This window comes from Quercus robur, chromosome 8 (genome assembly GCF_932294415.1).
Source record: "Quercus robur chromosome 8, dhQueRobu3.1, whole genome shotgun sequence".
Classification (NCBI taxonomy): domain Eukaryota; kingdom Viridiplantae; phylum Streptophyta; class Magnoliopsida; order Fagales; family Fagaceae; genus Quercus; species Quercus robur.
In genome coordinates this window covers 57,178,931-57,192,199 of record NC_065541.1, presented here as the reverse complement: position 1 = coordinate 57,192,199, position 13,269 = coordinate 57,178,931, and the positions used below count along the sequence as shown (strand labels likewise).

The 13,269-nt window shown below is 31.7% G+C and overlaps 1 protein-coding gene and 1 long non-coding RNA gene across 2 annotated transcripts; both read right to left on the bottom strand.

Annotated features, from left to right (window-relative positions):
• Window positions 1–1,947: 1,947 nt before the first annotated feature.
• On the bottom strand, window positions 1,948–5,212 carry LOC126697215 (uncharacterized). Its single transcript, XR_007646165.1, has 2 exons — window positions 4,890–5,212; window positions 1,948–4,733 (listed from the first exon to the last, which is right to left on the bottom strand). It is a non-coding gene; the product is annotated as an uncharacterized LOC126697215 (long non-coding RNA).
• A 7,399-nt stretch (window positions 5,213–12,611) lies between these two features.
• Window positions 12,612–12,992, bottom strand: LOC126696524 (uncharacterized). The gene has a single exon (XM_050393246.1). The coding sequence runs from the start codon at window positions 12,990–12,992 to the stop codon at window positions 12,612–12,614; it is 381 nt and encodes a 126-aa protein (XP_050249203.1).
• Window positions 12,993–13,269: the final 277 nt, after the last annotated feature.

Below are 13,269 nucleotides of genomic sequence, written 5' to 3'. Positions count from 1 at the left end.
TTCCAAGATTTTTGCCAAATGACATTTCCAGTCTTCCAAATCCCAGTGACAATTCAATTTTTGGTGTGTGTGTGCATATTTTCCACTAGGGGGGCAGTATCATTGATACTAGATTAAAGGCCATTTTACATGTGGTAAATTTCTCACATACAAACAAAAGGGAGAGATTATGAGAGACAGAGAAACCCCAACACCCCCCCCCCCCTCTCTCTCTCTCTCTCTCTCTCTCTCAAAAAAAAAAAAAAAAAAAAGAGATAGAAAACTAACAGCTCATTTCAAATACAATTTTTTCCATAATTGTTGATATGTTCTAACTCTTATTGATGCATAACAAAAGTGGTGTCCATTAATGGATCTATGTGAAAATAATATTATTTTTATCACAAGAAGTTAGGTTGACAGTTATAAAAAATATTGTATTTGTAGCATTACTAAAATTATAAATTCTAGCCAAAAATAAATAAAAGATAATCACAATTAGTGATGCAGAAGATCTACCTTTAACATTGCCGAGAGTCTTGAAATTCAAGGCGTACTCCTTGATATTTTCAATGGAGATATCTAAAGTTAAAATCCCCCAATCCAATTATCAAATTTTCACTCATAGGTATTTAATATCAAAAGATTCCTTAAGCAGTACATATTCTCACTCAAAGGTGGCTTTTAGTGATTGCTCTTCTTAAATTTTTACTAAGAGGGTACTAAGTAAATATGTCATTGTTAAAAGTAAACCAAAAAAAAGAAAAAAGAAAAAGATCTTTATCTTTCTTTTTGGAATGTTACCATTTTTCTTCTTCTTCTTTTTTTAAGGGGGAAAAAAAATATCAAAGCATAGGCTTCATTTTGCAATTTGAAATTTAAGTACTTAAATTTGTCTATACAAATTAATGTGTTAATTCTACACACAAAAAAAAAACTTTGAGAGAGAGAGAGAGAGAATGGTATTGTTTACGGAATGATAAAACTATTACCGGTTTTACTAAAATAATTCTTATAAAAAAACATAATAACAAATGTGATTGGTGTCACATCAATAGCATTATAAATAAATAATTTTTTAAAAGTTTAAAATTGACAAATCAATTTATAAGGCTTATTTAGCAAAACATTGAAATAACCCAAGCATCATTCATGGCATAAATAACACATATAAATCTAGAGAGTCTTGACTATCTAGGTGAACAAGGAGAAGATCAATCACCACATATGATAATGAACACATTTTTTCTGATACAATTACCTTAAAGCATTTGTTTTCCTGAGCAAATTAATCAAAATTGAAAAGTTGAAAAAGAAAAATCTATTCATTAGTGGTTTCTCTACTCAGACAATCTTATCTCTTTGGTCTCTTCATTTTTTGTTTTCAAAAGATCTAGTCACAATTAAATCAGGAAAAAATTTGTGACATTCAACACAATATGTGACGCTTCTCTTCAATTGACTATTACTTGTCATGTGTCCGATCAATTCCAGGAACAGACTATAATTGGACACTTTATAAACAGAGAAAACTCTACAAAAAGTTTTGCTCAACAATATGTGCATATCCCATACTAGTGATCTATGGCTAATCACAAAATCATCACAGATAAGATTTCAAGTATTTGAACTTTGATGTACAGTGCTTTGATGCTGTCTAATCACAAAGCTTCAATCTGAATTGCTTACACATTGGCCATGCTATAAAATCTAGATTCACAATTCCACTCATTCATCATCAATGTGTGAAATTTAAAAAATTTCATTCATATTTAGTACACGAAACCCATGCTTTTAAGGCATGAACTGGTTAATCGGCAGACTTACCCTACTTTTGAGAAGCTGATTTTCCAACTCCAACTTATGGAGAGGGGCACTTATCATCATACCAAGGTCCAACCTCAATTTTTCATACCCAAAAATCTTAAACTTAAGTTTATTGCAGCAATGTGAAAAAAGCTGTAGAAGTGATGCAACTGTGTCAAGATGTTGATTAATAACTCAGATATTAGGTAAAAATGCACAATAGACTAATAAGAGAACACAATACAAGATTCTGACCACATGTTTTTGTGAATATAAGTAGAACATTATCCAATAGACTAAAGAGGAACATACATAGTTACAAGCATTATTTCATGTGCATACAAATTTGTTCGTAGTAAAAAAGGATTTGCTATGATCTCTTTGTACTCGCTAACATTGGTTTTTTCTCACTCAATGTACTTGTGGACCTCCGTTAGAAGGAATGATATTCGTCTCCCTCCTTTTCAATTGTCAAAATGATATAACAGCTTTTGTCACTAACTGCCCCCACATGACATGGCTTAAGATTCTTCTTCAATTCCATGGCTAATAAATAGAAAAGTCGGTTCAAAATTCACTCATTTCTACAGTACATTTAACCTGGTTAGGTTGAAAAACAACTACGTTCCCTGCAGCAACTAAATGCAACTCCAAGGTAAAACAAAAATGTCACGGTTATTACTAGAAGCATTGTTATAGAATAATTTCAAATATCATTCTACTGTTAAGTGGCTCTCTTAATTCTCTAAGGCACTCCTCTATCAAAAAAACTAGATGGTATATATAACTATAGAGCACTGTTTATTATACACAGTGTATGTTTTTATAAGAGATTAAGAGTGTCTTCGAATGTCGTTTTGTCATTGAAAGTTTATTCATTTATATGTTGAAAGTTTGTCAAAATAGAGTTGTATTGAGAAAAATGAAGTTTTGAAAATTGTACATATATAAACAAATGAACTAAAAAGTTCAAAAGAAAAGGTCTAAAACTAAACAGATATGAACAACATCAAATATTTCACCTTAAGACTAGAGTTTGTTTAAAATTTATGCTAGGTTAAATGCATTTATAACAATAATAACAGCAATCAAGACTTAGTTTTCAATTTTTGTTTAGTTAAAAACATTTACAACAACAACAATAAAATCTTAGTTCCAAAATTTCAAATCTTACAACAACAACAACAATCAAATCTTAATCTCAAAAATTCAGGGTTAGTTTAAAACATTTACAACTAAGATCAAAATAATATTAAAATTCATTCTTCACTGAAGTTGCTTCCCAACCGACAACATCAAACAATCAATCTTGAACCCATACATAATCATTTGCTATGTAAACTAAATACCAGTCAACTATAATAATCATTATGATCCTTTATATTTTTGAGTTACAGCTAAGGCTTTATGTTGTTTTATGGCATCTTTTGTTTTACATGTGGTACAACCTGACGTGCATAGACTCCCTGAAACTAGTCAGTCATATCTATGCAATATTGCTTCATTATAACCTTCATGCATATTGAAACAAAACCCAAGATCTCATAGATTACTCTAGAACTCAAAAGGTTGAAATGCCTATCTCTGTTTAAAGCCACTGCAATAAAACTTATTAATGATCGATGAATCTAAAGATAATCAAAGTGCAAGCTCAGAAAAACAGCTATATCAGAATATTCTATAACTAAAAGGTTTATTTCAATTGTCAAAAACCTTGTAACTCTCTTATTCCTATGAACATAAACTAAGTAACAAAATGCATTTCATAATCTATGACATTGTTCTTTAAATAATAATATTTTACAAAAGTTGTATTTTACCTCAAGATAAAGAAAAATTTAGAGATATTACCTCGTTGGTATTTCAGATGTCTTATTAACATGAAATATAAACCATTATTGTCAATTCCATGAGATTGAGTAACATTACTTGGTTCTTCTTATAAAGAAAACCTAGATTCAAATATCTCATTCTTTCACTTGTTGTAAGGGAAAAAAAAAAGAAGGCCGGGGTTATTCCTCCAGCTAGGTCTATCCTGAAGTTCATTCATGTAATTTGCTTTCCATTTGATTGATTCACAAGTGCAGCATTACAGCTGGGTGATTCTGATTGTTGGTAAAACAAAAGAAAGAGTACTTAAAGGACGACAAGATAACAGGCCAAGGAGTAGCTCTCAAGGATTCACTAAAACAAAAGAAAGAGTACTTAGAGGACAACAAGATAACAGGCCAAAGAATAGGTCTCAGGGATTCACTAAAAATGTCAAGAGTTAAATATATCTAACGAGTGAAAAGGGGATGAATTTAAGGACAACAAAATCTAACTATTTAGGACTCAAGTGAAATTTCTGTCATTTTTGGAGGTTGAGGGGTGAGGAGGGGACGTTGGGGATTCGATTTGAGTTAGCAAAATTACAGAAACAACTAATTTTTCTACTATAATTGCTTGCCTTGAAATTATAGGATTCTTCCTAAAACCTACATGTTTCTATAAGAGAGAAACAAAGAGGAAATATAATTAAAGAAGAAATGGGTAGGAGATAACTCCATGGATGCTCCTTCAATTGGAAATGATTACAAATAATATTTCTCAATATTGTGGTAGTGAACACAACCATTCAATGTGACATCATGTAGCCAAGATTCTAGCTCGATCGTTCTAGTTCCTAGGGAAGCTCCAAGCTTCAAAACTGTTAATCCAACACAGACAAGAATTCCCCTTAAAATAACTACTGTATTTTAATGAAAAACGCTATTTTTGTCAGGGATAATAAAACCCTACACCTAAATTGATATTAATTAGATTTATAGCCCTAAAAATAAAAAGAAAAAAATACATAGCAGCAAGACAAATGCGCATATATTGCTCCAAAAAGTGTAGTGAGATAAGAGCAAAGTTTACCTCACTCACCTTTCTTCTTTGCATTATCATAATAACTTCCTTGATTCCTGAAAATGAACAGTAATAAAGTAGAAAAAAAATAAAATAAATTACGAGCCAAAAGAATCAAATAAGTGCTACAATAGCATATCCATCAATAATCACATATTAGATAAAAACAAAATAGTACACATGGGAAAGCGGATTGAAATTAATTAGTTTACCTTTAACAAACAAAGCTGCAAAATCAAGATCCTGCTTTGAGGTTTGTAGTCATTTATTGGCTGATGCAGCATCATCAAGATTCTCAATTCCAAAGCATATGCGGAGAGAGATTAATCAGATTGTTGCTTCTGTGCTTTGGCACTGTGAATCTCAATGATGCTGCATCCGCAAATAACGACTGTGGATTAATCTGTGAATAATAGCGAGGAATATAATAACAGTAATCAAATCTAAAATCCTAGTCTTAAAATTTTGGGGTCGAATGACTATGAATGATAACAGAAAGTAATCAAAGATTAAACAAATGCAAGAAATAGAATCGACAAAATAGAAACAATAAAAAAAACAAAAAAAAAAAAAACGGAATATTGAAGCCATTTTTGGATTCCAAGGTTATATGAGTAGGTTTTCCACAAAATTTGGGCTCACGTGGTATAGAACAATTGGTTGGAAAAGACAGTCTAATGACCAAAGGAACCCTAGTGCAAAACAAGTGGTGGAAGGGAATTTTTCTTTTAGTTTTATGGAGATCAAATAATCTGAGCCGCACGGCCAAAACAGTGGGATCAAAGAGATATATATATATATATATATATAATCACACAAAACCAACAACTCCAACTACTTTTCCCATGTGTAATTCAGGGTGTTTGAGCTTGTGGGTCGGATTTTCCGGTGGCATCTAAAGTAAAACAACCCTCAAAATGACCTTAGGCCATGAAAATAGAACATGGGTTATGAATGACACAATGAATAACACTAGCAAATCGAGAAAAAAGAAGAGGATCTAGAAATTCGAAAGTATAAAACAAAAGAAAACTCTATAGTTGTGAAAGAAAAAGAAGAGGGACAATTCAAGATCTAGTCGTGTTTGAGACTCAAAAAACTCTCAGAGAGAGGGACAGAGAGAGAGAGAGAGAGAGAGAGAGAGAGAGGTATGAAACTGAGAAGAGTAGGTGAGGAAGGGTTTAGTCGAGGTGCTGTATATATATAGGACACACACGCACAAGCGTCAAATTGTGGGGGCTCTAAGAAATACTAAAAACGACGTCATTTTTGTGGGAATCTTATGTGTGCATGGAACAGAACTTATGTGCATTGTGCAGCCTAGCAAAGGCTCAGGTTACTTACAGTGGAGGGCGTACTATTGATCTGCATGTGGAGGAGATTCAAATATTAAAAATTTTAGATCTTGTTTTTGGGGAAAAGTAAATTTGGGATCTTATCCTAGATTCACATGGCTTAAGGGGCTGAGATCTAAAAGTATTTAAGAATTTTCTATCATTGGTCATACAATTATTATAATATAGTAATAACAACAATATACTATTATTAAGTATTAACAACATCATCATTCTCAAAAAGAAAAAAAAAAACAACATCAAATGTGTGGGGGGGTGTGTTTAAGGAATGTTTTCTTTTATATGTAGCCCATGAGGTGAGTTTTCTATATAAAAATTCTTCAATCGAGGGGGCATGCTTGTTACTTTGTAATTGGAATCATGTTTGAAGAAAAATGAGATTGAATATGGTTACTCTTTTTTTCACTTACAGTAAGTGAGGGGAAGGAATTCAAACCTCCAAAGATAAGAAAATTGTTAGAGTGAAAATAATAATGATAACAATACGATAAATATAGTGTCAATAGTCTTACAATTTGGTTGAAAAAAAGCCTTGTAACTCAATAGCGCTACCTAGGTTTTTCTCGGTAGAAAACTTGAGTTTTAATCCATTTCCTTTCAGTGGTAGAAAGAGGGGGCCAAAGAGACCATGCCCCTAGCTTTTGACCCCTCCCCTTCCCTCCTACATATATATATATATATATATATTTTTTTTTTTTCATAGAAAATAAAAAATTATATATACAATTTAATTAATGGCTCCTCTTAAATTATCTTTTGAAAAAAAATGTTTTACATTTATGTAAATGATTGAATTTCAAAAATTTTACCAAACCGTCAATTATGATGGGTTGGAAAATTTTCAAACCATCACTAACCTACCAACCTCTAGCTACAATCCTAGGTTGTTTGAAAATATAGGTGATTTGAGTCGGTAGGTTGTGTAGGATGAAGATATATTTGCTTAGATTGGACATTCTTTAATTGGGCCATAAAATATAACCTTTTAGTGGATTTTTAATGGGCATTCATTCAATAGTTCTTTGTTTTCTCTCTTATAAAAAATAAAAATAAAAATAAAGAAAAAATATTTAAAAAAAATGACAACTAAGATTTTAAATACCAGTACTATTTTTTTTTAATCTTTATATATATATATATATATATATATATATATAGGTCGGGTCGGTTCTTGATAGATTCAAAAAGCTAACTGCCAGATTAATGGGTAAAATTGTTGGGTCCGGTTAATGTGTGCCCTTAGGGCACACATTAAACTTTCTGTTTTTGGAAATATTTTCTTGTAAATTGAAAAGGCTGTCATTACTTTTTCAATTCTCGAGAAATTTTTTTCTAAAAATGAAAATTAATGTGTGCCCTTAGGACATACATTAGTAAAATCCAAAATTGTTTAATATCAGATAAATTGAGTTTGCAAGTCAAGTTGGTTTTTGGCATAGACCAAAATTTGATTAATATCAGATAAATGATAGTTCATATAACTTACAAATTGACTAGATGAAAAATAAAAAGTTTTAATTATGTAAAACCTAACTCAATGTAAGAAAATAACATATGTTAAACAATGTTACAAACATACTTTGTGTGTGTACATGGGTCAAGTTGGGCAAGTTGAGAGTTTAAATTCTTAACCTAAATGCCCTTGATGGATTTAGAGAATTCTAAACTGTCAACCTCTACAACCAGTGGGTCGATTAAAAATATAGTTAGTTTCAACTTGACTGTTTGCGCAGGTTGGGCAGGCAAGTTACTGGGTTTTTTCACAACCTTTATATATACAAAAGCTTATTATTTGGATTAAAAATTTCTTCATATAATTAACTTCTTCTTGAAAAATTTCTAGCTCTACAATACGTCTTACCACACTTGGTTAAAAATAAAAAATAAAAACAGCAAACCCTTTTTTTTTGCCCGGTATGTTGACCATTCATGATTGCTCCTTCTCTCCTTATAGTTTTGTTTTTTGTTTTTTGTTTTTGTTTTTCCTTTTTTGGGGGGCAAAAGTTAAACCTAAAACTTACCAATTCTACAGAAACCTTGATTGTTTAAAACAAACTTATTAATCCTAGCTTACCTGCGCGGTCACTGTTTTACTGCTTCGGCCAACCTTTGAACAATGATGTTACAGTTAGGAACAGTTCTTAAGTGGACAAAGTGGGTTACAGAATGACATGGAAACCTTACACTTTGCTGTAGTTTATAATTTGCGTTGACAAAGAAACAAGTAGTCGAATATATACGAAATGAAAATTATATTCCCTTTTCCACTAAGCAATTGTACAAGCTTTGGCAATTTGATACTTTGTATCTGAAACTTATTTTCAAAGAAAACCAGAAAAAAGAAAAAGGAAAAAAGTACGCTACTACTCTATGATGGGATTGTCCAACCTATTTTCCTTTTTGTCCATATTTTGAATTAGGGCTGTTGTGTTGTTTTCAAAGAATACCATTTTTCATTTGAGTTAAGACCTCAAACATCACGAAGATATTAAGCTCTACTAGTTAGGTTCAACTAGAAAATGAAAAGAGTGATTTATTCTAGCAAACAACATAATTTGGTCATTCAAACAAACTTTACGTTGGCAAACTGCAAGGTTTAACAATTAGTATACACAAAGTCAGGCTTATGTAATTATGAATTCCGTACATTTTATCCACTAAACCTGGCTTAGTTTACACCCTAAATATGATTACTAAAATCCCCACTGTCCTTCACTTTCACATTAAGGTTAAAGTGGATTCTAATTAATGTCATATCTGTCCCATAATTAATCTCCTGAAATGATGCAATAACTATTGTTCACAATATGATCCTATAGGAGAATCTCTTCCATTAGAAGATTGTGGATTGTGGTTATATTTTTCACCTGATTGACCTGCACTCAAGGTCTACACTGAAGAGAAATTAAAAAGTTCCATCACATAATTAGGCTGATGCAACATTTTCTTGTCGCTTCTCTAGCAGAAGCTGCAACATACTTATATTCAACCCTGTTTAACTTTGTCACTTGTTTCTAGCATACCTGTCAGATGAAGTTTTCATTAGCATTAGTAATTGATGAGATTATGAACCTAACGCAATGATAATGATTAGAGTGCAATATTTGAGAGAGAGAGATGAACCACCCATCATCATAATTTTCATCATCCCTGCCGCCATAACCACTAATGTTTGTCACGGTCAATGTCATCAAAATTTTTTCTATTTTCATTATCATCCAAATCATGAATTTGTAATCAACTAATCGAAACTTTTTTTCATAATTAACATCAACTTGTCACAGAAACCATCATTTACCTAAAATAATATATTATTGTTAGGATTTTTACTACTCTTGCAGATCATCAAAAATGGAATTGGTGAGCCAAGAGAATTAAGGGACTAAAAGTTACTAATTAAGCAGCCTATGCTAATTTAAAACATTTACTTCTTTTAGATTGTAAATAAAAGCAAGATTTTATTCTATGCTGAACCCAACAACCATTTGATCCATACAACAAGACAAAAAGTAAAAGGGTAACTTTATTTGACCTCCAAATTTGTCAACACCCATTTCACCCTTTGTGTTTATGCAAGTCCTATTGTCTGGTAGTATGGAGTTGATGCAACATTGTTTGAATGAAAATCAATCTAAATCAAGTTCTTGAAATCTTCAAAGTTTATTTAAGGTAGGGTCTAATCATCTCTATCTCCACCAATGTCTGTCTTGTACTAGTTATAGTGCCCTTACTTAACCTGTAATTAAGCTAAGTCCGAAACCACTTAAACCCATATTTTAATTCAACAAACATCTGGGAGTTCTAGCCAGATGAAATTGGGATCTATATATATGAGCTAATGATCATTTAGTTAACCTATGGAGATTGGAGAATCCTAGGCCTATTCTTCACAACTGCATTACTGGCATGACACATAGCTTGACAAAATTTCAGTCGCAACTATAATTTAATTTCACATTTTTGTGCAGCATTATTTACAAGGAAGGTGACAAGTCCTTCCTCAAAAAAAGAAAAAAAAGAAAAAAGGAAGGTGACAAGTCATGGGTTTGACAAATGAAACACCTTCTAAATAGAAAAGAATGACCACCGCACACTTTTGGTGCAATAGTCATTCCATAAGTATAAGTGCTTGTGGGGTATAGGGGGGCAACGGTTGTGGTTCAAATCTCCAGAAAGAAGTTTCACACAGATATACACTTAGATTATGATAGAGTAGAATTTCTATCTTGTATCAAAAAGAAAAGAAAAGAATGAGACGATTTATCCCCATAATTAAGGTTTATGTTTGTATTTCTATATCTAATTATAAAGTATAAACACAAAATATATTATGAAAAGTACATTGAACCTCCCAAGCTTTTGCAAAATTATACTACAATATCTCTGTTATATTGAATTAGTATGGTAACCTCTCTTGAATTGGAAAATACTATACAAATTAGCCACTTTCAAGGTACTAAAAATTAAAAGTCAAATTAATTATTGGAGGAGGTTTGGGTCTAGTGTCTAGTGGCACTGGACTCATTGAGATTGTGACACGTGTCCATTTTTAGACACGTGTCACCATCCGACTGGGTCCAGTGCACTAGAAGCACTGAATCTAATCCGGACCCTTAACTATTTAAGTGATTTATATAAATAAATAAAAACAAACATTTTTCCGCAACAAAAAAAAGAGGTTACAAGACCTTTGGTTTCTATTTTTCTATCCTAATTTATTGAAACGTCATATTCTCCCTCACAAAAAAAAAAAAAAAAAAAAAAGACGGAAAAATTGCATCTTCGCTAACTTGACTTTTTAAATTTAATATTACTAAAAAGACTGCGTCTTTTGTTAGTATACTAAATATATGCTAGACATTTTTTTTTTTTTTTTAATATTGAAAATGCTAGACATTTTCAGTAAAAAAAAAAAAATTCATCCTGGACTCCCTCACCTTTAAATTGGATAAAATTGAATTTTGATGCAGCAATTAAGGAAGATAAATCTTCAGTGGCAGTGGTGGCAAGAGACCAAAGAGGAAATTTACTTGCAGCATGGACGGAGCAGTTGGATCAGATAGAGCCTTTGTTAGGAGAAGCCAAAGCAGCTTGGTTAGCTATCAAAATGGTGGCTGATGAAGGATTCAAGAGAATTATCCTTGAAAGAGATGCACTAAATGTCATTGAGCCATTGAAGAACAAAGCAGTTGTCCCTGGAGAATTAAATCAGTTCTAGAGGATATTTTGTTTCTAGTCAAATCTTTTGATAGTGTATCATTTTCTTTTATATGTAGGGATGACAATGTTACCACCCACCTTTAAGTCCTATGGACTGCTCTTTTGAATTGGAGTGGGCCAGTTCCCATCTCTAACTTGTCGCCGATGTTAGCTAAGGCTTTAGTTAGAGATGGTCATAGGCCCTCCCTGGATTGTATATCTTTTGTTTTTTCTTATAAATAAAGTATTTATTCAGCAAAAAAAAAAAAAAAATGCTAGACATTTTCAATAGATGATTGCATTGAAATATATTAAGAAACACTTCTTTTGTATCATTTCTTTTGTTAGTACTAAATATATGCTAATTTGGATTTTTATATTAATTTATTTTTTAATCTCAATATATTTTTTTATTCTTGGGTAGTGATTTTTATTTTATTTTTTCATTCTTTAGCCTTACTAAAGAAAAAATATTGATTCCATCCTTGAGAGCAATGCAAGACCATCTTCAGCATGAGAAAATAATTTAAGCCCCCCGAAACTGTTGATACAAAAGTTATTTGAATTTAATTTAGTAGTTGTTGCACTCTCCAAGGAAAAAAAACAAGTCTCAAATATTTTATGAATTTTTAATTTTGAATTTTAGCATGATATTTTGCTAGTTCATTTTTTTGGATAATACTCTCTCAAAAGTGGTTGATGAATAACACTCCCTATATCTCAAAATATATGTCAACTTTCACTTTTGAGTTGTCACAAAATATATAATATATTTTTTAAATTGAAAGTTAATATGTTTTCAATTTCAATTTTTTTATTAAAAATTTTGCTCAAGTAAAGTAAAGACAATTGAATTTAATCCACATGCTAGAGAGTCATTGACATGTTTATTTTTTCTTTTGAATATTTAATATTTTTAATAGACATTCTTACGGATTTCTTAACAGGAATCAATAATATTTTAAGGACATTATTGATTCTTGATTTCATCATTGAGAGACATGGAAAACCATCTTTAGCATTAGAAAAAAATTTAAGCTCCCCAAATGTAACAGTTATTAGAATCTAATTTAGTAGTTGTTGCACTTTCCAATGCGCGCCACATATTTCAATTAATTTATAATTTTTGTATTAAGGTTAACAAGATATTTTGCCAATTCATTTCTTGGATAATACTCTCTCAAGGGCGGTTGATGTATAACACTCCCTATATCTTAAAATATATGGTAACTTTCACTTTTGGGTTGTCGCAAAATATATAATATTTTTTTAAAATTGAAAGTTAATATGTTTTCAATTTCCTTTTTTTTTTTTTTTAATTGTTCTCAAAAGTAAAGACAATTTTTTTTTTTTTTTGAGAAAAAACTTCACTGAATATTATTAAGGTAGGCTAGTAAGGTCAGCCTGAACAACAGGTAATAGATCTGGTGGCACATTTTCCATCCAGATTTGCATATGATTGAGGGTCTTTGACTTCCTCGCTAGAGAGTGGGCTAACTTATTACTCATGCGACGTACAAGAGAAGTTTTAAAAGCTGGAAGGAAATTACTGAGATATACAATGTCTTGCACTAAATGTCCATAGGATGAAAAGTTTCTGCCATCTTCTAGCAAAGTCTTGTGTAGTGTTTCAGAGTCCCCTTCAAGTATGACGTGATTAACGCCCAGCTCCACAGCAAGTTCAAGAGCTCTCCGTGCTGCAAGGACTTCGACCTCTATGACTGACATTGGCAATGGAATTTTTTGGGACAAAGATGCCATAACTCTGCCATCCTTGTTTCGTATGACAACACCCAATCCTGCACTGTTATCGTCGGCAAAGGTGGCGCCGTCGAAGTTAATCTTGTATCAGTTATCTTGGGGTGGAGTCCACGTTGCTGCCTACATATCATTGATTCAAGCTCATGGCACAGAGAATCATTGACATGTTTTTTCTTTTGATTAATATACATTACAACTCATAATTGAATATTTAATATTTCTAATAGACGTTTTTATGGGACTTCTTAATAGGAATCAATAATATTTTAAGAACAGT